We start from the raw sequence: 27,072 nt of genomic DNA, 5'->3' as shown, positions 1-27,072 counted from the left end.
TGTGTTAAAAAGACAGTTAATTTCCTTTCTAGGTAAATAAGAAACAGATAAAATGGAAATCAATTGTGTAATAGCATTTTCAGTCGAAAAAAGAGGAAAAAAGAACTCTGGAGATGCCACATTTCTTCGATGAAAACTGCTCGTTACCCAGAAACGGAAGATTTGCAAACAAACACTTCTTGTTATGATAAATGCATCATTCTGTTACTTTCAATAACGCTGTCCCCAAGGATGAGACTATCTCCATGAAGCTCTGAATGAGACAAGAACAAAGAACTTGTACCAATTGTGTTCAATAAAGAGACACGACTGCCTGATAATATATTTTAAACAACAGAAAAATAAATAATCTGGAACGAGGAAAAAAATAACCCTCCGGCGATACAACATAACGAGTTTGCAAACGTCTCGGGACGGTTTACAGATACTTAACCATGCACGTCAGAAAATAGTCCCATTTTGAAATCATCCTCAAAACTTATCCGCATTGATGGTTCCCCGGAGACGATATTCCATGAAAGGCATTCCATTTGTTGTTTGATGGAGGAAATATTCGGGAGAAAGATTTAATAAAAGGAAATATCATACAACACAAATTTAGCATTTGATAAGTGTTCAAAACAAGTTTAAAAAGTAAATGCTTTTATCAAGATTGCATGGTTTATCTTATGAGTAATAAACACAAAGAATTCTCTGACAATATAAAAGCAACAATGTTGAACTTTCGGTTTTTAACAGATAATGCTTTCGTGAGTGGTTTATAAAGATGGCTACCATTGCAGAAAAAATATATTACCGATCAATTCTTTTTCCTTTTTCGATTTGATCACTGCCGTTTTAACCCGTTAGAAATATACAAGAAAGCTTAACTGTTTTTATATATATATATATATATATATATATATATATATATATATATATATATATATATATATATATATATATATATATATATATCATTACCAGTTGGTTTCTTTAAACAAACACCCCATTCTTCCTAATATGATAGGTTAATTACAACCATTTGGAAGTCTTACAAAGTATAGATGCAAGTACAGTTCTGTACTAGTTTGTGAATTACTGATTTAGAAAAACGCATGACTTCTTCTAAGATGTTTTAATTAATTTTTAAGCACTTGTCACCAAAATTGTTAAAATATTTGTATCCAGTGCTATTTTGTGGTGGTTTTTTATGGAAGAGTTGTCGTAAAATGCATGACTGTTTAGATATATGAATATAATTATATACTCAGCATTGCCAAAAAATAAAAAAAAAACAAATAAAAAATAAAACATTCTTAAAAAGTGAAGACAAACACACACATATACAAAACACCCCCTCCCCCAAAAAAAATTTAAAAAAAAAAATCAAACAACATAAACACGAACAACAAAACAAAAAAGCCCATTCCTTCTTATAAAACATCCATAAAACGACGTCCACAGTGTCAAACTGTAGGCCTATAAGATTAAAAAAGAAAAATGTTTTTTACACATATATCATACAAGCTTTATTCAATGTAGACAAATGTCTACTTCCTTTTTATGTATGTACAAATAGTTAGGTCACATAGGATGGAATTTCAGGATGATTTTAGTATTCCGACAATAAGAAGTTATTTTCTTCAACAAAATCCAGATTGTCTGACGAAATTCTCTCATGGCAACGAAATAGAACACGGCTTTGAACGTGTAGTTGAAGGCCGAGAAAACGTTCAGAACATCCAGCCATTTTCTATCCAAATAATCTGGCTGGTCCTCGAAGGTGAGTTTGGTTCTGAGGGAGTCAAAAGGCACACACAAAATAAGAAAAATGGCCGCTAGGGTACAGCACGTCACCGTCAGGCGGTTGCTTTTCATGAATACTCTTGGGTTAAATTTTTTCAGCTTTATTACTCCTTGATCTTCCGGAACCAGGGTGCTCGGTCGTCTGCTCGAATTCGAACGTCTGCTACTTTGATGCTGAGAAGGGCGCGTGCCCCGACTTCGAAGTTTGTCGAACAGTTTTACGAGGCATACTGTTAACATGCAAAATATACACGATGACGGTACAATGAATGAGAAAAAGACATCTATTTTCCTTAATAAGAATATGTTCTTGACGTTTTCAGGAATAATGATGCAGTTGTCGACATTTCGAATTTTGATTACCGCACTGGTCCACGTTAAATACAAATGGGAAACAACGGAGAAAACACACATTGATATAATAGTGCATTTTGTGCGAAAGGAACTACATAGCACTTTGGCCTTTTTCCGATTCAGGAGTACTAGAGTACGCTCAACCATCATTAATACAATTAGCCACCACTCCATGAAGGTACTAAGGTAGTGAAAGTAATAAGTTAACTGACAGATTCCCGCCACGGCGTAAATATTATACAATCTGCTGGAGGCCCAGGGGACCATCATCTGAACCAAGTAGGTGATATCCACAAAGGCCAAAGCAACAAAATAGAGACACGGAGAAACTCGGTTCAACTCTGTTGACAGGAAGCTGATAATGATGATGATGTTGAAACACACCCCCAGCGAGAAAAGGACGGGGATGCAGTATTCATGTAGAACATAAGCGGCCCAGTGCAGTCCCTCGGGAACGTTTGGACTTTGAAAGAACTCGAAGATGTCCTCGGAATCAAGCGTTCTGTTCAGTTGGCTGTAATTAACGTGCTGGGTGTTTTCCATCGCTTTGCACTGGCCAATTTTGTTGTTGTTTCCCTATTGTTCTTTAAAACATCATGTTTTCTGCAAAAACAAAATAATCAAAAATTTCAAAAATTGCCTTGATAAGATGAAATCAACCCTATGCACCATAAAGCACACTCAAATTATTCTTTTGCTCTAGTGATAACAATTTTGCATAAAAGGCAATCGAAAATGAAAAGTTGAAATGCAAACTAAAGTGAACCTTGAAAATATCAACGAGGATGTATAATAATTATGGTAGATGCGTTTTCTTCCCTAGGGCAAATAAGAGTTACTGTATATGTGAAGTCTAGTTGAATATGGTGTGAAATTAAATCAGTTATTTAACAGAACGCAACTGGATTTTGTTGTATCAAACTGTCTGTTTGGATCAGTGAAGTTTTAGAAGCTCCTCAATACTTATCAACCAAATCCCGAACCCAGTGATTTCAACAATGAATGTAATCGTTAAAATACACTGAAATTGATGCATTGTTCGATTGAATTGCAATTTTTAGTGTATCTATATGTCACCTTACAATCAATAAAATTCCCGATCTTTTTGAACCACTAATATCCGACCAGCACCATAATATGCACGCACGACCGCATTTCAATTCGTTAAGTGTAGTGATTTATAATAAACCGATCCTGGTTTGAAATGCATGTCTTTGGCTTGCACGCATATACTTCTACAATGTTGTTTTCGTTTCAACTAAAATACTAGCTCTTGTCGTATGCCTAATGGATGACAGTATTTTAAACCAAAATCGATATTTTCATTAAAAAGCCTTCAATATCTTAAAAAATTCACGATGAGTTTCTAGTATCTTTTTGTAAGGGGGGGGGGGGTTATTCTGAATTTTTTTAATATGAGAGCTATAAAATAGAATCACATCAAGAATTAAAAATTTCATATGTTGAAAATATCATTAGTCAGAATCACCTTTTGTTTTCTAAGAAGGTGACTATTAACATTAATCCAAAATACACGTGAGTTTTTTTTATCTTAGTAATATTTCGAAAGGAAAGCAATAACATGATTTAATAAAAGTACAGCTCCTTGCTGTATTCAGCTCGTGTGTTGAATCTGTCAGCTCAAGTACCTCACTGCGTAAGAATTCAGTGTAATTTGATTTTGCCGAGTTTTATTTCAGAGAAATGTCTTCAGTTTTGATATTTCTCCGCGTGGGCTCGCGTCGATTCCCGCATGACTTACAAAAATGGCAAAAGATGCCGAATTTTGTCTAGATTCCAGTTTGTCAATCGGTAAGATAAGGATTTAGATGCCAAATTAAGAAAAAGATTTTTGCTTGCAATGAAAAAGATTTATATTTGCATTTTTTTCATATGGGTTGATCATCTTAAAAATGAAATGGAGTTCTTAAGAATTCCGAATGGTCTTGAAAAGTCAACAAAATACAATTATTGAATATTTAAGTCTGTAGTATGTTGACAAGAGTAAAAACAAATACGATGCGAAATAACCATTTTCAATTGTTAAAAAAATCAATAAAATATAATTGAACTAACGAGAAATTATTTTATTAAGTACTTTTCCCCAATCTATATCATTACTATATTCAAATAGTTAATTTTCAATCACCTTCACCAATTGTATGAATTTCTCACTGACCAATTATAACTTCATAACCAAAGCAGAATGCTCCTTAAAGGATACATGTAGCTTAATTTTCAAAATTGGCAATTAAACATACACATACATGTATTACAATTCAAGCATACTTGTAATTCAGAGGGTTGATACATTTTTATATCACAAATTGTACAAGGTCGATTTTGGTTACAAACTTAGAAACTTTGACGGTAAAAGGTAGTCTTTTTTTCTCACTACAAATTTTAATGTCGAATCACTTTCTTAATTGCATGCTATGTGAAAGAATGGACTAGGCATGCAATTAATCATTGTATGAAAAGGCGGAAGTTTTCTTCCCCGCAGAAAATCGTTAGCTTTTTTCATCTTCCTCTACATAAGTTAATTAAAAGCTTTCTATGTTATCAACATTTTGTTATGAGACAAAAATATTACACATCAGAAATCTTCAGATGATATCCACTGGTAAGATTTTTAATTTAGCGAATTATGTAACATTCTGTTGCGTGTATATGTAAACATGTAACCATAAAATGCATCTGCCTGTTTTCAAACGTTCTTGGAAACGTGTACTGTTATAAAAACGAGTTTATTGATTAAAATATGACCTCCGTGAAAATCTTCCTTCAAGATGACTCTATATTGATGTGTTGAATAATCCCCTTTCATCTGATCTCATATCCGGAAAAAATATTGTACAAGCATAATTAATAAAGATAATGTGGTTTTGCTCGAGTTTGGAGAGGTCTGTTATTAGAAAAAATATTAACAAGGGAAACTAAGGAGAGAGAGAGAGAGAGAGAGAGAGAGAGAGAGAGAGAGAGAGAGAGAGAGAGAGAGAGAGAGAGAGAGAGAGAGAGAGAGAGAGAATGAAAATATCCATCACGCACGGACATCTTTTTAATTACCAAAATAATGCGCTGGAGAGTTCAATGGCGTACTAAAAGTATTTTGCGTTTAACATTGATTTAGCTGACCGAGGAAGGAATGAAGGCGGGTTAGAAAAAGTGTTTTTCTCCGAGTTAATGACCGTAATCCTTGGTAACCGAAGACATGGAATTTAGCTGGCATCAGCATAGTTTCAATATGTAATTATATATTTGCGAAGGTAAATACATGTGCAATCAGGTATTGTATCTACATTGAAAAAAAACAACATTCGTATTCGGTTTCGTTTTTGTTAAATGTGTTTTTGTAAATATATCTCGAAGTGGAACTGTTATTGCAAAGGTTTATATATATATAAATGATACATGCAGCCAATCAAAACCAAATGTCAAAGGTCATATCCTGGTCGTGTAAAGTAATTGCTTACTAATCCCCTGATCAGGAACATGATTTAGCCAGACGTCAAGCATTCGTTCTTTCTACATGAATATCAGACTGATTTTCGATACTCTTCACCACAGCATATATCTCTCTGTCTTAAAAGGGCATGGTCACTCACGACTTTGGTCAAAAATCATTTTTCCGATTTTAATGATTACAATGCTTTAGTAAGGCATTTCAAATAGGCAACCAGAATTTGAGTGTCGTTTGTTGAGTTATAAGTGAGTTAAAAGCTTACAATTCTTTGCTATGTAAACAAAGCTTTTGTTTACATTTTGAATGTTGAAGTGAAAATTCCAGTTTTAAACCTAAAATGAATGTGTTGAACGTTAGAAACTGTTTATCTATGCTTAAAATTAAAAAAAAAATACTTACAAATTAGCTTGAAAAAGAGTTTTTACTGGTATATTGAACTTTTGTAAACAAAAACAGGGCACCAGCCTTGTTTACATGACAGAGCATTGTGAGCCTTGTATCTTGTTCATAAATCTATGACCGACTCTCAAACTTCACTTGATCATTAGAAATACATTCCTAAAGCATTGTAAATAATAAAAATAGATAATTGAATTTGACCAAAATCGTGACCATGCCCCTTTAAAGCAATATGAGCTGTATTTTTTAGAATTTTATTTCACTTCAAAAACCTACTAGTATTCTAGGTCTGCATGTAACTTAAACTTTTATGATAAATAAGATTTGAAAAAAATCTTTAATTTTTGTCAGTAGAAAGATTTCTCTTATAAGGAATATAAAGCAGATCAATTTTTGCACAGGACGACAATAATTCAATTTTGCTCCAAATAAGGCTTCTAAACGGCTTTTACCACAAAAATAAAGGTAATAGAAATTTAAAAACCATGATATTTTTTGTCAATTTAATAGAAAATAACATTTTCGTAAAAAAAAAAGTTCAGCATGAAAATTGCAGCTCATATTGCTGAAAGTATTCACCATACCATCCCATTTCATACTGCGCATGTCCCTGTTTTTAGTTTTAACAATTTGTGTGCAGTGACTGACAATAGACAATTGGTCGAGAAACTCACATTATGAAGATTTCTTCTCAATTTTTGTGTATCACAAAATTCAGAATATTTGTTAACAATTGTGTTGAAGAAATTTATTTTTATATTTGCATTAGCAAAGTATGATTCCCTCTGTTTCTTACGGAAACTGATTTTATCCAGAGCTTTAACAGGACTGAAATGTACACGCTCCGTTTATCAACTGGTTGAAACCTTTAGCAACCTAAGATAGACTGCACGAAATAAGCATAATGACGTCAGACTCAAATTCCTATTTAGAAGAAAATTGGCTGTTTCTTTTATCTAACGTACTGATGTACATTGACAATGATTTAGTAAATTTTTCTTACTTTATAGGAACAACTATTAATTTGTTAAAAGAAAGATGTAAATATAAACAATAAAATGCTTTCTTTGATGATTCATGCGGGTTATGAAGGTAGCGATCATTGCAGAAAAAATTTACATAACCCGCTTACGCGGGTTATGTATTTTTTCTGCAATGCCGACACCTTCATATCCCGAATGAATCATCAAAGAAAGCATTTTATTAAGGTATCTCACTCCTCACGTTTTGATTTCATTGCGCAGATGTTCATTATATTTTAAAGGAATATGATATGATTTTATTCATTTAAACCTCACAGAAAGATCATCATTTCATAATTTCACAACACTAAAAAAAAATCCATTTGAATTCAAGAAACAAACAAGTTTTGGTGGGAACTATTTTCTCGTGCGGAAGTTTTTTTTAGTCGAAAAGGATAGAAACAAGCAATTTTGTATGAATTTTCAATATACTTTTCTTTTTATTATACTTGATTCATTATTCACATTTTTAACATTTGCTAGGTTTGTGACATGTTCTATAGGTCCTGTATGACTTGTACACAACTAAATTTTGAGAGAGTGATAGATGTTTTGCATAAAATCATGCAAATATATAGAAAATGTCTGAATTTTTTAAGCCAAAATTTGCGAGAATTTTACCTTTGAAGCCATATATCTAATATTTGACATCACTAACCGCCATGGTTTATTATGTCAAAATGATACTGAATACATATCTAGGAAAACTGGATTAATCTTATAAAATTCTTGATATTCAAAATGTTTTTATTTCAAATCAAATTGTAACTATTACAGAAATTGTCAATTAAAGTGCAAAAAGGTCTCACAAAAATTTAATAATGCAGCTTCGTATTGATCAATTTTTTTTGTAATTCCTCTATTCAGTGTGACCATTGTGAAAAATTAAAAACAAGATTTCAACAAAAAAGTTTGCTTAATCAAAAATACTGACAGATCTTGATCAGCCTGCAATCGCAATGCATAAAGGTCAAATTAAATTGGCCATAACTCAGAGGAATAAACACTGGCCTCCCATTATCTTTGAATTTTTTAAGTGTGTTTTGTCTACAGATTTCAATGATATACTTCTTAAGAAATTCTTGATACAAGAACTTTGAGGAGTGGGATACCTTAAACAATTCAAGTGAAATCCTGTGTGTCTATCGTGTCCATAGCTCGTGATTTATGCACGTGATATTTTCGCATTTACGTATAAAAAAAATCCCATGCTATTATTTCGGGACACGACATTGCCACAAGCTGTCATGTAATGGTTTTGCAAAAGACAACTGTCCTGTATTTCTGACCGCGTACGTCGTGTGCATAAAACAAAACTGTAGTCATAGCTTGTTAGGCGTATTGCACTGCGAGGAAGGAACTTATTTTTCGATTCTGAGTGAATACTTTACCAAAACGAATTACGCAATTAACATACAATAAATCACGTGTTACTTGCCTTTGACCCTCAAATACACGATTTTAGACACTTTGTGCATGGGACTTAATCGCAAAGTTAGAACTGTATATCAATTACAGAAAACGTTAGTAGATATCGACAAAAAACTTGTTGTATTTATTTTAAAAGATGTGGAGCGTTTTTCAAAATTAAAATTAAAGAGCTCATAGAACATATTTTGTAGGAATTATTGTAGTAATTATTGTGGGATGTAGCATAACCAAACTTCAAAGGTATTTTTGTGGATTTTATATAAATTCATTTTTTACAAGTTTTACGCAAGACACAGCTACTAGTACCGCCGTTCTATTTGCAGCACTACAAGTAAACAAGGATAATTTGGTTTGATGAGAATAATTCAATCATGATTTAATAATTCATACCGGCTTAGTCACGTATCAAAAACAACTTTTTACCCTAAATGATAAATCCAGTGATATTGTAACCGCTTAATGAAACTCTTGGGCCAGTGGCCTTGTGTAATGAGGGGACTCTTTAAAACTGTCAGAAACGATCAATATTTTCTGTTTAACATGGCCGACAAGGCAGCGTCGTGTTCTCCTCAATAAACGGGCATCTGTAAGATATAAGAATGAGGGGGTAATTGGTTTTTACCACATCCATTAGGGGAGTATTTGCACCTATTGATTAGTTGATTGGATTTACTCTGACCCCGGAGCAGATCTATCCAAGTACAAAAGAAATTCTTACTGCCAATGACAATTTTAGATCGTTGATTATTCCCCTTTCAGTTCGTAAGGTAAATCAGTTCCTTTTTTTTCTTTTTTGCAAATTTCAATTATCTGTTGTTGAATATATTGATTATAATTGAAGGCTAATGTTTCAGAGATGTGAATGACCACTGCTTCATTAAAATATTTATAATTTTAAACTTGTTTTCTTTTAATCTTATAAATTTCCGGACAATGACGCATTTTCAAGTTTATAATACTTTTTAATTTTTTGTTTTATGATGACTTTTTTTTTTACCTCTCTGCACTTAAAATAACCCTACTGCACCTGGTGAATTTTTTTTATGTTATTTTTCAAAAATGTCTTTTCTTAATTTTATGCAGTAGTTTATTGATATCATCAAGGATAGTAACTATTTTTTTTTTAAAAAGAGAACTGCTTATTTTTTAAAAAGAATAAAACAGTGATTACTATAGGCGATCTAACCATGGCAACCACACTTTAAATATTGTGATGAAAATGGTTATGTTTTTCTATTTAATTAATAAGACTCTCCTTGTACAAAAAAAGAACAACAAATTTTTTTCACGCTTAATGAATCTTGATTAACATTTCTATATTTCAAAACAGTGACTGGCGTCTAAGCACTGAAAATAGATGTTTATGTGGAACATGTGTTTCATAGCAACAAAGTATTCAAAAAAAACAAATTGAAGGTTTCTAAAGAATTTAAATGAATTACATATTTTGAATAAATCGCCTCCTGTATGATTCTTAGGTGGAGTAGTACTTAAGTAATCAGCTACTTAAGTTTTCGTTCATTATAACACAATAAGAGTATTCAAACAATAAGCAGACATTGACCGATGGTAGCATTTTATGGTCCACTATATCACTAGCTAGTTGCCTTTGCCACTCCCTATGTAGGTCTTTATTTCTTACGGTAACTGTACCATCATTATGCAAACGATTGAAATTTGATGTTAAATGTAGAGAATCCTATTAAATACATTTCCTGACATAACATTTAATCACAATTTAGAATTTGGTAACATGAAATTTTGTTCTAGCTCTTTCTTCTAAGGAAGTCATATTCATGAATCGATCAAATCTTGCAATATGATAAACAAAAGAAAAGATGAGCATACCCACGCTCCGCCATTACTTGAGAATGCCACACATATTGAATGGCAGGGTATGCATAAATACAAAAATAAAAATACATCAATATAGGGACATACCCCCCCCCCCACCCCCACCCCCCCAAAAAAAATTAATTATCACATAAAAACTTCCAGGATAAATGTATATGCACATCTAAAATTTTGTCTTTAACAATAAAATTCTACATTCCTGGAAATATGCACATCTATGCATTGTGTCCTTAATATTAATACCTACTAAGTTTTATAAAATTCTGTGAAGCGGTTTAGTAGGATTTATCTTGACAAACTGTTAATATCTAGATTCAATATACGGCCAAAATATTCTATTTCAAAAAAAGCAGAAATTTCCAGAAATATGAAGGAAACGGAATTCCCTGTTAACATTCAAATCTACACATTGTGTCCAAAAAACCTACAAAGAATTACAATATTCCGTGCTGCTCTTTTTGAGTTGCGTTTACAACAACAACAACAACAACAACAACAACAACAACAACAACAACCCCTTAAACAACTACCAAAAATCAGGAATGTAGGACTGACTGTTATTCTAGTGAATGCATTCATTAAATCAGACAATGAAGAAATATAGTCTTCGATGATGGTGATGATGATGATGATGATGATGAATTTCATGGTGTTTTGTTTTTCAATAACCGGGTAGGGTTTAATGTGGAATAACATATCATCACAAAATGGCTGACCGTTGATCGAAACGACATTTTGTTTTATTAAAGGAATTTTATGGAATGAAACATGAAAGTTGCTCCATAGCCGAGTGGATAAAGTATAGGACCTGTATTGGATAAAGATATTTTATTATGACATTTTTAGTAGTGTCAAATGTAATGGTTTTTTAACAAATTATTTTCCAGTTAAAAATTCGGTCAGACAGGGTTGTCCAATATCTGCCTTATTATATGTTTTATCAGCAGAACCTTTGTATCATGCAATGAGAAGTAACACAAATATAAAAGGAATACCTATACAAATGTCTGACAAGGTGGCGTGTTTCAATGTTTCAACATGCTGATGATACAACTATGACAATATCAGATACAGGTTCTATAACAGAAGTTTTACAATTTTTTGAGTTATATGGAAACGCATCAGGTGCAAAAATTAATACTCAGAAATCTGAAATTATGTGTATAGGTTCAGGTTGTTTAAAAGATAAAGTTGAAAACGCTTTTGATATTTCTGAAACAAATATTATGAAAATACTTGGTATATTTTTTGGTAGAAACAAGAAAGAATGTGAAGTTTTAAATTGGAATGACAAAGTGAAAAAAATTAAACAAATACTTAATTTGTGGAGACAAAGAGATTTAACAATTCAAGGAAGGGCAGTTGTTATAGATACTATGTTGATGTCAAAGTTGTGGTATTCGTTATCTGTTTTATCAATCCCTAAATGGGCAAGAGATTCAATACAAAAAGAATGTATTAATTTTTTGTGGAATTATGGTGCACATTTGGTGTCTTACAAAACTATTGTTGATGATAAACATAATAGAGGTTTAATGTTGAATGATATTTATCTCAAAATGTTATTATTTAGACTAAAAATTCTAGCTAAATATTTTTGTACATCGAAAGATTTTTTGTTGAAACACATTTTAAAATATCACCTGTGAAAGATATGTTCTTTAGGCGCAAATTCAGAAATATTTTTACTGAGATTGTTTAGTCAAGACTTACCTACATTACCTCAGTTTTACAAAGAAATGTTTAGCGCACGGTATGCAATAGTATATAAATAGTGCCTGTTTGGGAGGGTAACAGATGAAATTGACACCCCTCGAAAACCATTGTCAACCGACGCGAAGAGGAGGTTGACAATGGTTTTCGAGGGGTGTCAATTTCAACTGTTATTCTCCCAAACAGGCACTATTTATTTTGTTATACTGAATGTCTTAATTTTAAAGAAAACCTCACTGCTTTTAGATAGGAATAACGTGAATTCTAAGGCGAACCGTACGCGCATGATTTTCGCGCATGTAACAATTCGTAATGTTACCCGTTGCTAAGTGCGTTGCTAACGCTGAGGGTAATAGAACATATTATGAACTGCGTCTAAACCAATCAGATTTCAGTATTTAACATGAAAGTATATCAAAATATTATGTGATATTCAACGGAAAAGAAAGTGACGTGTACAATTTTCGTCTTTTTTGTAATCCAAAAGTAACAAACAAAGGTAAAATGTTAAAGTGGAATGTTTTTATTAAGGCAGGAGTTACACATGTAAAACATATCGCATATGAAGTTATACCAGGTTTTTTTTTACCAAGTTCTTATATTGTTGATATTATTCAAGAGTATGACCCTGATGTAAATGTATTGGCTATCAAGGAAAATAACAGAACTCTTTTAGAAAGCATTCCGAGGGAATGGACAGAATATGTAAAAGAAAAGGAGTTTCACAACACGGCTTTTCTTGCAGACTTTTGCGTAAAATATGAAAATCAATCTACTGTTTTTAGTACATGTACTGTTAAAATATTTTACAAATTACTGGTACACAAATTGTTTCAACATCCTGTATCAAATAGTTTTTGGAAAGAAAAATTTAATACTGATGATTCTGGTGTATTTTTCAAAAGTTGGGGTACTTTATTGGAGTCTTATAAACCACCTGAAATTATTGAATTCGATTTTAACATGTATCACAATGCAATATTTACATATGAAAAACTATTTAAAATCGGTAAAACAGAATCAAATTGTTGTCCAATGTGCTCATTACAAAATGAAGATAAAATACATTCATTTATTGGCTGTAATGAACTACATGAATTTATAAACAAATTTGTTGTGTATCATTTAGAAACATTATTCAAAGATGTAGATGTAAATATTTTCAATACTTTAAGATTTGATAAGATGTTTTTCTAATCATTGTCAACGGGTATAAAAAATGTAAATACATTTTTTGTTAATTTCTTTTTATCAATATGTAGATTAAGTATATACAAACAACAACTGTTTATCAAAAGTCAACAGAAGATGGATGTTACTAAATTTTGTAAATACATGTTAGGACAATTTTTTTTGATATAATCATTACCAATTGTGTGTACCAATCAAGGAAAACAGAAGAAATATTTTCTCCAAATTATTTTTGAACAGAAATCCTCTAGTTAAAGAAGTGTCTTTTGCCAGGTGTGTTATTCCATCTTAAAACACCTTTACTAGATGATCATAAAATTGTCACGTTTTTTTCTTCATATGACAAGAAAGAAACATATAGGCGTTGTGTTAATAATTGTGAAATGAAAAGTGTAACACCATGGACTTTGAAAGGTCAAACATTGGTTCAGAGAATAATTTTCAAACTTACCAAATCATCTTCATTTATCCCCATTGACACCTTAAAAGTTATTTACATTGTGTCGGATAATTCATTAAGGGGGCTGCATGCTCAAAATATTAGATCTACATTAAAAAAAATTTAATTTGATTTTTGTCTGTAACAATCCAAATATTTTAAGTTTATAAGTTTAAATTTAAAATACTGTGGTTTTATTGATGTTCGTGGGAATCGTTTTTGGCGGATTCCATGAATATTACAGTTTCAGGGACACGTTAATTCGTGGCCAGTGATCCTATCAATACAAAATGGTAGTGAAAATTGCACTTCAATGAACATTTAATTTCGTGGTGCAACTTAACAACAAAATCCACAAAAATTGGTATTCAATGAATAATGATGAAACTATATCATCGTATATCTTAATACAGAACTCTTTGTACATATATTAAGTGGACGCGTGTACGAAATATTTGGAGAAATATAAGTTTTATTTACTGAAATTAATATTGGTTTTAGGCCTTTACAAGGAAGTAGACGCAAAACAAAAATACTTAAAAAAAATTTGTTTGACAATTTTTAAATACAAAATGGAATGTAGATTCAAAGAGATGAATTTGTTCATTGTAAGTCTTAATCTAATGTAAGAGGGCAAAGTATATTTAACGTCGGGTTCGAGATTCACATTTATATTTTCTATAAAAGTTAAAATTTGGAAATGAAAAAGTATTTTTATGTTTATATCCTAATTGAATAACTGTTATAATATCAGTATTCAGTTGTAAGTAATTTATATTATTAATTTTTTACACTTGTGAATCTGTCCATTGATTGGTCAATTTACGGTATAGGCAGTAGGCCATCTTTTGGCGGCATTTTCATCGTAGATGTTGACCGGGAAAGACCTTTTTGTCTGATAGATGTAAGTAATGATATTTTTGTCTTGCATTCATATTAGATCAAATACTTATGTTACAAGTGATTGATTATTCTATTTATAACTATATTTTGTGGAATTATAAGTTCTGTGTAATTAACAGATCGAAAGTTGTTTATTTCTAGTCAGAGAATTGATGTAATATTGACATCTAGTCAGTTGTGTATAAGTACGTTTATAGGTTAAAATAATAGGTGACCCGATGTTATAAATGATTGTTTGATACGAAACGTTTTTATTATAATAGTGGTTCCTTATCAAATATGTTTAGTTTTTATAAATTGAGAAGTAAGACCTGATATTTATATTGAACAGTCCTCATATGCTGACGTCACAGTCACAGTGACCGGAAGCCCTAATACAGCATTCCTTACTTAGGTTTGTAAAATGTGTACATTATTATTACATTATTTATACTTCATATTATTTCTTGCTTAGATGTTATGTTGTATGATAAAGTGTAATAGCAAGAGGTCATAAACATTTTTTTATGAAATCATGTCAGTTGATGTATGACTATCATTTTCAATTATTGATATTGTTTATTTTAGGACCACTGTCAATATTACCAAATATTACCAATATTACCAAATAATAAACCATCAAGAATTAAAGAACTGCAACATATAAGGACCGTTTTTATTCTTATGTGCTACAAATGGCGTCGTGGACAGGATTCTTGTGATTTCCGACAGTGTGCAGTATTATAGTTACCATGGAACAGCTCATCCAAGGACTCTTAGACAAAATTAAAATTTTGGAGAGTAAAGAAGACCAAGATCATCAGGAGAATGTGGCGATGCGTCAAGAAATTCAACATCTACAGAAAAAGGTCTCAACTTTAGTAGAGTCAACCGAGTCCAAAGAAAATCCCACACCTGTAGTATACGTGAAATCGGAAAGAAAATTCCCCAAGTTCGGTGGGTACCCAGAAAAAGACACAGATCCCGATGTTATAGACTGGATCTCAGAGATGAGAGAACACATCAGAGGAACGACATCAAAAGACAGACACACTGACTTCGTAATGGATCATCTTACTGGAAATGCCAAGGCAGAAATCCGTTTACATCCAATTGAACAAAGACGTACTGGAGAAGAGATACTTAACATTTTAGAACGTGTTTTTGTGATTAAGGACACTGTTACACAATTACTTCAGAAATTCTACCAAAGAGATCAAAATGAGAGTGAGACCCTAGAGAACTATTCACGTATTTTGATGCAAATGCAGGAGCGCATTAATAAGAAAGTTGATAGGAAGATGCAGATAACTGATGTCAATCTAACCGAAAGATTTATAGATGGTATTAGAGACAGAGTTGTGCGACAAGAACTGAGGAAAATTGTTGTGGAACAATCAACCATTCCATTTCAAGAGTTTAGACTGAGGATGCTTAAGTGGGTCGATGATAATCCACCGTGTGAAAATAAACAGGTGAATGTTGCATCAGCAATTGTGAATAATTCTGACCCTTTAACAGACATGTTGCAGACACAACAAGCGATGCTAGAAAAACAACAACAACAGATTGATACTATTGCACAAACATTAGAAAAATTTCAACAACCTGATTTTCATCGAAGAGGAAGCAGACCAAACAGAGGATTTGTACACAACCGAGGAACCAGAAGACCAGCTCAAGTTATTTGTTATGCATGCAACGGACAAGGACATTTTGCTTCAGAATGTGCAAACCGTAAAAACGAATTCTCACAGAACAAAGAAAACAGAAGACCTTATCAACAGTCAAGGCCAAAATTTATGAACAGTGACCCAAAAGTGAAACCCTCACAGTGAAGAGTCGCCTGATAGAGGGAAGTGAAAAAGACTCGTGTGATATTAAAGAGAAAATAAAAAATGCTGCAGAAGACAGTCCCACTACAATAGTTGAAATAAATGGACAACCTATCAAGTGCCTTCTCGATACAGGAGCAGAAGTTTCTACTATATCTGAAATGTTTTATAAACAGTTCCTACATCAACAAGATATTACAGACACGAGAAAATTTCTACGACTGTCAGCTGCTAACAAAATCACAATACCATATCTAGGATACATTGAAGTAGACTTGAAGATTCAAGACCAATTATTCAGTGACGTGGGAATGTTAGTTGAAACTGTAACAACAGATCCAAATGCTGTACAAGTGATTCTTGGATGTAATGTGCTGAAACATATTAGAACAGCCTGTCAATGTGATAATGTTATTATGAAAGACCCTATATGGAACAATGTTATGTCTGTCTTAGCGTTAGCTGAGAATGAAGTAGATGTGAAGATTGGACTTGTCAAAGTGGCAGGAAGAGAAACAATAAGAATTCCAGCAAACTCTATGAAAACCATAGTGGGATCAACACGACAAAATAAGAAAAATCATCCATACGTAGCAGCCGTCCAACCTATTTCTATTGAGAATGGATCTCTACCTCGAAATATACTGGTGGTGGATACTGTTAGTGTTGTTGAAAGTGGAAGAATTCCAGTAAGAATGTTAAACATTGGAGAAGAAGATGTTTGGATTCAACCAAAGACTCGTATTGGAACTCTACATCAGATAGAAATTTTGAAGAGTTCAGACCAAGAATATACAGTTGATATTGAACCAACAGAATTGAACATTCGTAGTGTCTCGGTGTCGAACAAAACTTTAAATTCTGATAATTCCGAGCTAACATCTAAACTTGATCTTGGAAATGTTCCATTTACATCCAAGCAAGAACAGAAACTGCTTGAACTATTTTCTAAGCATGAAGATGTGTTTGCGAAAAGTGATGAAGATTTGGGTTATACGACAACTGTAACTCATCCTATAACTGTGACAGATAGTCAACCAGTGAAAATTCCTCATAGGAGAATTCCTCCAAATCAAATTTCTGAAGTGAAACAACATATAGAAAAACTGTTAAACCAAGGAGTTATTCGTAAGAGTACCAGTCCATACGCTTCACCTGTTGTGATCGTCAGAAAGAAGGACAAAAGCATAAGACTCTGTGTAGATTATAGAGCACTCAATTCAAAGACCGTCAAAGATGCATATCCACTACCGCGCATTGAAGACAGTTTGGATATTCTAAATGGAGCCAAATATTTCAGTAGCATAGACCTGATACAAGGATACCATCAAGTAGCAGTAAGAGAAGAAGATATTCCTAAGACAGCATTTCGTGTAGGTACTGGTGGACTTTACGAATATGTCAGAATGCCGTTTGGCTTGTGTAATAGCCCAGCCACCTTCCAGAGACTTATGGAGGCATGTTTAGGGGATGAAAATTTCAACATACTAGTTCTTTATTTGGATGACATCCTAGTGTTTTCAAGGACAATAGAAGAACATATTGATAGATTAGATCAAGTGTTTATGAAACTTAAATCCAATGGATTAAAGATTAAACCGACAAAGTGTCATTTCTTCCAAAAAGAAATAAGATTTCTTGGACATATAGTCTCTGAAAGAGGTGTATCTACAGATCCTGACAAAACAGCTGTTATTGAGTCATGGCCTATTCCAACTACAGAAAAGCAACTCCGCTCATTCCTCGGACTAGCTAGTTATTATAGGAGATTTGTCCAAGGATTCGCTAGCATAGCAGCTCCTCTTCATGCATTACTATCAAGACCAAAGAATACCAGACTGAAAGCAGAGCAATTTCAAAAATTATGGACTGACGAGTGTACCAAGTCATTCAACGCCCTAAAGGAGAAACTTATTTCACCTCCAATTCTTGGATTTCCTGATTTTTCACAAGAGTTCATTTTGGAAATAGACGCAAGTTTTGAAGGACTCGGAGCAGTTTTATCTCAAGAGAGACCAAATGGAAAGATTGTGATAGCTTACGCATCAAGATCACTTAGAAAATCTGAAAGGAATATGGAAAAATACAGTTCTATGAAGCTTGAACTTTTGGCACTCAAGTGGTCAGTTAGTGAAAAATTTCGTGATTACCTTCTTGGATCGAAGTTTGTCATTTATACCGACAATAATCCGCTCAGTTACATCAACAAACCCAAACAACGAGTAGATGCAACGACGATGAGATGGATAGGAGAGCTAGCTCAGTTTGATTTTACAGTGAAATACCGTTCTGGTAAGGTTAATCGCAACGCGGATGCGTTGAGCCGTAGACCTACTTCACTGGAAGAAGAAGAATTGAAAGTTTCCTTTAATAGGATTACTCAGAGCACATCGTTAGAGATGTTAGATAGACGTTTACCGACTCAGTTGAATTCAGAAGAGATGTCAGACTTTCAAATGCGGACAGTGAGCGCCATGACAACGCTTCCAGAGTATATTCCTGCAGATATAGCAGCACTTCAAGACCATGACCCGAAGTTGAAAAGAGTTCGTTACTGGATGGAGGAAGATCGTAAACCTTCAGTTAATGACTTGAAAAAGGAGCACAAAGATGTGAGAAAACTTCTTAATCAAAAGGATAAACTTTTCATTGACAATTGTGTCTTGTACAGGAAGATCACAGATGAGACCGGTGAACAGAGACAGTTATTACTTCCTGAAGTCCTAAAGAAGACAGTTCTGGAAAATATTCATAACCATGCAGGTCATCAAGGTGTCGAGCGAACATATTCTTTGCTGAAGAAAAGATGTTTTTGGCCGAGGATGCTACAGGATGTCCATAAATGGTGTAAATCTTGTGAAAGGTGTTTAATAGGGAAAGCCCCTGTTCCAGCCATTAATCCTGCAATGAGTAATTTAATAGCTTACAAACCTCAAGAAATTCTCGCCATTGACTTCACTGTATTAGAAAAATCATCGGATGGACGTGAGAATGTGTTAATCATGACAGACATTTTCTCTAAATTTACTCAAGCTGTACCGTGTAAAGATCAGAAAGCAACTACGGTGGCAAAAATTCTTGTTAAAGATTGGTTTGTGAATTATGGAATTCCTAAACGTATTCACAGTGATCAGGGCCGTAATTTTGAGAGTTTCATTATTCAAGAACTGTGTAACTACTACAACATTGAAAAATCCCGCACAACACCTTACCATCCAGAAGGGAATGGACAGTGTGAGAGATTTAATAGAACCATGCATGATAGACTAAGGACATTACCTCCGGAAAAGAAGAAGAAATGGCCTGAATATCTTCCATACTTGGTGTATATTTACAATGCCACTGTTCATTCATCGACCGGTTACTCTCCACATTTCTTGTTTTTTGGACGAGAACCTATTCTTCCCATTGACTTGATGCTTGGATTATACAAGTCCTCAGATGATGACAGTGAAAACTTACCTATGGATGACTGGATTCAAGACCATAAAAAGAAGATGCTGGAAGCATCAAAGTTGGCGTTGTCAAATACAGAAAAATCTGCAGAGCAGCGAAATCATCAGAAAAACAAGAAAGCCAGTGTTTCATTCATCCCAGTTGGAACAAGAGTTCTTACGAGAAACCGCACCCTTGGAAGGAATAAAATTCAAGATACCTGGTGTTCCACTCCATACAAAGTTGTGAAATATCTTGGTGATAATGTGTATTCTATACAGCTGGCAGATGGATCTGGCCCGATCAAGAACGTGACAAGGAAAGAAATCTTAGACACAGGTGAAAGAGTGAATTCGAGTGATGGATATTCCAGTTCTGAAGGATCGGATCTTGAGTATATTCCAGAACAGGCCATACAAATTCAAGACGAAGAAGAACACTCCGCAACCGCTGAGGATTTAGAAGAAGCTGCGATAGAAAAACCATGTGCACCTGCAGCTAGCAGTGAGGATTCAGAGGAAGAGATGGTAGACGTGACGCAGCCTCGACGAAGTAAGAGAACGACCGCAGGAAAACATTCCAACCCGTTCAACTTACCTAAAAGTACTGTACCGTGCAATCAAATTTCCGTCCAACCGTCAAAATTCAAGGAACTCAGTGATGCGATTGTGAATCTTGGTGCTACATTAAGTGCTACTTTAAGTGATTCGTGGGCAAGACAAAATCAGATGTGATTATGTAGTAACAAAATCAGATGAAATTATATAGTTTCATTGCTTTGTGCATATATACCTGTACTTTTTGTTAGTTAAATTTTTTTATTATGTTTTTATGCAACCTTTTCATTGCTGTGGAAAGCAATGATAAAAAGGGGGGAAATGTGTAAGAGGGCAAAGTATATTTAACGTCGGGTTCGAGATTCACATTTATATTTTCTATAAAAGTTAAAATTTGGAAATGAAAAAGTATTTTTATGTTTATATCCTAATTGAATAACTGTTATAATATCAGTATTCAGTTGTAAGTAATTTATATTATTAATTTTTTACACTTGTGAATCTGTCCATTGATTGGTCAATTTACGGTATAGGCAGTAGGCCATCTTTTGGCGGCATTTTCATCGTAGATGTTGACCGGGAAAGACCTTTTTGTCTGATAGATGTAAGTAATGATATTTTTGTCTTGCATTCATATTAGATCAAATACTTATGTTACAAGTGATTGATTATTCTATTTATAACTATATTTTGTGGAATTATAAGTTCTGTGTAATTAACAGATCGAAAGTTGTTTATTTCTAGTCAGAGAATTGATGTAATATTGACATCTAGTCAGTTGTGTATAAGTACGTTTATAGGTTAAAATAATAGGTGACCCGATGTTATAAATGATTGTTTGATACGAAACGTTTTTATTATAATAGTGGTTCCTTATCAAATATGTTTAGTTTTTATAAATTGAGAAGTAAGACCTGATATTTATATTGAACAGTCCTCATATGCTGACGTCACAGTCACAGTGACCGGAAGCCCTAATACAGCATTCCTTACTTAGGTTTGTAAAATGTGTACATTATTATTACATTATTTATACTTCATATTATTTCTTGCTTAGATGTTATGTTGTATGATAAAGTGTAATAGCAAGAGGTCATAAACATTTTTTTATGAAATCATGTCAGTTGATGTATGACTATCATTTTCAATTATTGATATTGTTTATTTTAGGACCACTGTCAATATTACCAAATATTACCAATATTACCAAATAATAAACCATCAAGAATTAAAGAACTGCAACATATAAGGACCGTTTTTATTCTTATGTGCTACACTAAAAAGGGGCTATAACTATTATCAAGTCCAATTACTAGTGCATTCCACATCTCGTATAAATAAACTTATGAACTCTTCCTTTTTAGAGATAGAAAAACCTTAATATTGTCATGACCATCCTTAACCATCTCTCTGGTTAGTGATATTTGTTCTAAAGTTTTCACGCAGGTTGGGGTAGGGTAGACCATATGTAGCAACAGGCCCGATAGAGAATCCTAAATGCTCAATAACTTTTAGCAACAAACCTCCGATTTGGAAGCTCTTCGTTGGCGTCTGGTGATGTCATCTTAACGGGACGTCAAACAATTAAGCGTCTACTAATGATCACATAGCTGCTGGATTAGAGATGCATGATGTAGGTCTTTTAAATGAACATTAGCAGATATGTTGTAGAACGGTAGTCATTGACGCGCTACCAATAAAAATTCACCGAAGGTTTATGTTCTTATGGCCAAATGGTAAACCAGTGCAATTTCTGTTTAACATAAATTCATATAATATAATTGCAATGTGACACACACACAGACGCGAGTGCAGACTGCTCCTTTTTTTCTCACCTCTCATTTGTGAAAAACAAATAAAATTTACTTTATCAAAAGGGATAAACTTGAGACATGCATTAACCAAGTACTTAGTTGTGCCGTAAACATCAGTCTAACAGTCCAATCAATCCGTCCGTCGGGTATCCGTTTGATGAAATGTTTACAAACGTTGTGTTTTGTAGCTGTGATATGGCCATTTTAGAACTCTCAATTTCGAACCGTCAAGCTTGAACATGGGAATATTGTTCTGCAGTGTGGTTATTTTGATGTACAGAACAATGGAAAAAGAAAAATGAAGGACCCAAGCGTATTTGGTGGTGGTCGTTGAATGGCAGCCCCCCCCCTCACCTACCTCATTTATTTTTTCCCTAAGTAGTAATATTAAATATTACAAAAGGTTATGCTTACCAGACTTCCATTATATTCCAATTACTTTTTGAACAATAAGCGTCACAAATCAGTATCTGACGTTACAGTATGTGTAGTATTGGGAATGTTCAGCTACAGTTACTTGATATACGAACACCTTGACAATCTATTCCAGACACAATTTAATTCAGTCTCTTACAAACGACATGGTATCTTGTGTTTTTAGTGCTTTAAGGTATTTTTCGTTATTTCTTAAATATTGACGCATTCGATGCCAATTTTCTGCTTTTAAAAGAAAAATGAAGGAATTAATGGATTATGTGTCGCTTGAAATGGATATTCAATACATACGAAATTGACAACCGTATGATTTGCTTCACTGTCTTTAATTTCATTTATTGTGATGTCTTGTTGACAGCAACCTGCCTATTTTGAAACCACAAGGTTGTTCACCTAGACATGTTTTTCTTGTACTCTGAGCTACGGTTAGATTCATCATTTCATGACATTGTCTTGGAATGAGTTTTTCGGAAGGAAATAATTGGTACAATACTCAACTGATGCTATTCCAGCATCATTCTGAAAAGAATGACAGCGGTAGATATTGATAACCTCTCATACTCTTAATTTAGCAGACTATAACGTGCATATATAGCATTTATCTGTAATGCTTGGAATAATCTGGAGATCAATGAAGAACCAGGCACGACCAAATTAACCTTTACAAAGTACGCCGATTACCAGATTGTGAAAGTCACATGATGAGTGTGTTTGACAACAGCCGTAGTATTTAGGTCTAACTATGCCGAAAAAATGCACCGGAACTGGAACTTGACCGCTGCACATGCACTTGTCTCTCACTAGAGCAGATTTAAATACGGATATACTTTAGTTTCTTTTCCAAAGCATGTCCTTAATTCCCGTTTCCGTCACTTTTTGATGATTTCTTGATAAATACTTTTAAGTCGACTGTTGAACGGGATATCATATAACGTTAAGGAAATAAATTCAAGAATTTCTTTTTTCACTTGTCCCTTCTTTACATCAGTAAACTTAGACAAAAATAAAGGCAATTTTCTTAGGGGTATTTATTATTGGAAAATATGACATCGTTTATCAATTTTGAAGTTCATGGAACACCTGGCACAGTTTTTAAACATAATCCGGGTACTTTCTGGTCGTTTTAAATGCGAAACCCTTGTAGACTTTCTTTTAGCCGTGTATTTCATAAGTAGAGGGATCGGGGTCTTTTTCTAAATTCTAGTGAATAGTGTACGTTGGACATATGGTAAATATTATAAGAGGTATTATTAAGCACAAAGGGATGAAAAGAAACAGCAACGTGGGGTAGAAGCGGGAGTCTTAAATCATGTTGGTGCTTTACTTTTTTTTTAGCTAAAACAATCAACATATCCCTCTTTACAAACACAGCAATATCATGAAGAGCATGTATTTTTGTGCAGAGAATGCCTGATTTCTAATTTGTATCCTTAAATTTATCGTGTACATATGCTTGTCAATATCAGCAGATTTCGTGATTTCGTCATTTTTGCATGTCACATGAGAGAGAGAGAGAGAGAGAGAGAGAGAGAGAGAGAGAGAGAGAGAGAGAGAGAGAGAGAGAGAGAGAGATCTATAACGTTTATTGAATTTACAATCGTAAAATGTCGATCATATATTTAATCTGTTACAAACGCTTTTTTGATACCGGTATATTACGACGCAACCTGTTCATATTCAAAGGTTCATTTATTTATTAAAATCTATATTTAGTGTTAAGGAAGATATAACCCCCTCACAGAAAATGTCCATGCGCACTCGATCAATTTGGTGTTTATATATACTGTAATAATTTGTCAGATCTGCTTCTCTCGGAGATAATAGAGTTGTCTAACTGATAATTGACACAGCCTTTTCTGTCACTGCTGACAGGTCTTTGATACGGTTCTCTTGGACAGTGATAATGTAACACAATGTGATATGATTGGATATACAATATTATATTTCATTCATGTTATTTATCTGAAATCACGACGATTTGATTCATGAATTTATGTAGAAGAAAAAATCAGATGAAAAGGCCAACAACATATATTTCCCAAATACAATACAGTAAAATACTTAAATTACAAAAGTTCTATGAATTTGAGATATGTTTAAAAAATGTACACTGACGGTCTTACTACACGTGTATTTTGTATATACAAATATACAGCGTCTATATCTTATAGATCTTATCTATATCTTATAGATCTTATCTATATCTTATAGATCTTATCTATATCTTATACGTCTTCAATGTAAGGATTTATTTTTCTTTATTACACTGAAATTATTGTTTTAAACAAAAAACAGCTCATCATAGAATGAGTGATAAAGTACAGTAGCCATTTGGTAAAGATGGTACACTATGAAAAACTGAATACCAATAATTATTATATGACGTCTTTGCTTCTTTTTCAAGTAGATTATTTCCTTTCACTTTAAATGATATAACATTTAAGCCACTAGAGATTAGAATGATACCTTATTTAACAGTTTATTTCATCGGTTAAGAATTTTATGATGTTTTAAAATGGAATCAGAATTTTTGGATCACCCTGTAATTACTTCAATTTCATGTGTTAGGCCGATCGTAATTTTTTCATAAAAATTGCCTTCATTTTTTCCGCTTTGTTTTATTTGATATTCTAGTACAGATATTTATTGTGATTTCTTTCAAATCTGTGAAAACATTTTTTAACTTTTAAAAAATTCATAATTTATATTTAAAGGTATTCCAAACCAAAAGAAAAATATAGGTTTGAATAACAGAAACAAACAATTATAAATGATGAATACTTACTAAGAGTTCATAACGTTTTCCAATTTCCAAATGACACAAGCGAATTGTTCGGAATCACTAGTAGAAGCTGCGCAGCTCGTGACTGAGGCGTTGGAATCTGAGTGATTTTATTTACATGTTGTTAATCGATTAGAGGCTGGTACTTACGACAGACCTTCTAAGCATGTGCGGAATGAACAGGAAGTGCTTTACTACTAATAAACGCTCGTAAAACAAATGAAAAATTACATTTTTGTCACGATCCCTTTCTTGTTTTATTTTTTTTTTTTTGTGAAGGTGAAGCAGACGACCAAAGAAAGGATCGGGTTTTTTTAAATCTCCTCTGTATGTGAAAGTCGTGTACAATTATGTTATTAAATGCAATTTAACGAAAATCAAATGCTGTTCTGTAAAAGCAATGTCCTCTATTTGCAGGTTCATGGCAGTTTGTCAGGGAAGTGTTGGAAAAATAATAATTCCGCCCGTGCTAGTTTTAATACTGCCATTACTTTCCTTTCTCGGTTGATCGACACCCCCCCCCCCCCCCCTCTGCACCTCCCATTCGATCGAAATTAATAGACGTTTATTGCATTTGCAGTTGAACTAATCATAAACAACGAAAAAGCTTAAAGATCTGATTTTTTTATATTATTATATACATAAATAATATGACACTATATTCATTGATATCATTCGCAGATACTTCTAAGTATCTTTCTTTATTCTTAATAAAGAAATTCCAAACTGTTCATGTTCTCATGCAGAAAATATAGACTTTGTAGAGGAAGAAATCCATACATGTACATTACTTAATTACCATCAAACAATAAATGTGCACTTAACTAGACCCGATATTATCATCAGGATAATATAAATTACACTGAATTGTGGAGAATTTCCCACTACAGACACCTGTATAAGATTAAGTTATACTGTAATACTTTGGTAGGATCAACTTCCTTGCCTTCAGTGATTAGATAACCAAAAAAAAGAAAAAAAAGAAAAAGAGGCCCAAGGGCCACATCGCTCACTTTAGGAACAATAAGTATGCTATAATCAACCAATGAATGGAGTCACAATACAAACTATCTGGACAATGTTGTATAATATAAATAAAAATCAATTATTTGCACTGGATATTCTTATGTTTATTATCATTAGTCCCTTTTCTAACAGGATGATTTTATAGTAATATCACATGTTGAGCATTGCAGCTCTCCAAAAGATTTGACCCCCCCCCCTATTGTGGCTCCACCTTACCCCGGGGGTCATTATTTTCACAACTTTGAATCGGATTCTACACTACCTGAGGATGCTTCCACATAAGTTTTGGCGTTTCTGGTCAAACGGTTTTTGAGAAGAAGATTTTTAAAGATTTACTCTGTATATTCCTATGTAAATAATCGACCCCCCCATTGTGGCCCCATCCTACCCCCGGGGGTCATGAGTTTCACAACCTTGAATCTTCACCACCTGAGGATGCTTCCACACAAATTTTAGCTTTCCTGGCCGAATGGTTCTTGAGAAAAAGATTTTTGAAATTTTCTCGAAAATTTTCATTCATTCCTAATTATTTTTAATTGGTCCTTAATTTCACAACTTTGAATCCCCTTAGACTAAGGATGCTTTGTGCCATGTTTGGTTGAAATTTGTGCTGTGGTTCTTGAAAATGGGAAAAGTTTACAGACGGACAGAC

General features: G+C 33.4%; 1 protein-coding gene across 2 annotated transcripts; it reads right to left on the bottom strand.

Moving 5' to 3' along the window:
* Positions 1-1,019: 1,019 nt before the first annotated feature.
* LOC128184578 (uncharacterized) lies at positions 1,020-25,532 on the bottom strand. Of its 2 annotated transcripts, XM_052854117.1 has the most exons (3): positions 25,398-25,470; positions 8,881-9,041; positions 1,020-2,745 (listed from the first exon to the last, which is right to left on the bottom strand). In XM_052854117.1, exon 3 carries the CDS (start codon positions 2,683-2,685, stop codon positions 1,567-1,569), a length of 1,119 nt encoding a protein of 372 aa, XP_052710077.1. In that variant the 5' UTR covers positions 2,686-2,745; positions 8,881-9,041; positions 25,398-25,470; the 3' UTR covers positions 1,020-1,566. The 2 variants fall into 2 exon arrangements, with proteins under 2 accessions (XP_052710077.1, XP_052710075.1); XM_052854115.1 differs by lacking the exon at positions 8,881-9,041 and having other exon boundaries at positions 1,023-2,745; positions 25,398-25,532.
* Positions 25,533-27,072: the final 1,540 nt, after the last annotated feature.

Source organism: Crassostrea angulata, chromosome 5 (assembly GCF_025612915.1).
Source record: "Crassostrea angulata isolate pt1a10 chromosome 5, ASM2561291v2, whole genome shotgun sequence".
In the NCBI taxonomy this organism is placed as follows: domain Eukaryota; kingdom Metazoa; phylum Mollusca; class Bivalvia; order Ostreida; family Ostreidae; genus Magallana; species Magallana angulata.
Note: the sequence above shows the minus strand (reverse complement) of the source record. Positions and strands in the feature narration are given on the sequence as shown.

What these genes read in the sequence shown, in the direction of transcription:
- LOC128184578 (XM_052854115.1), bottom strand. Translation starts at nt 2,685, where the DNA reads ATGGAAAACACCCAGCACGTTAATTACAGCCAACTGAACAGAACGCTT.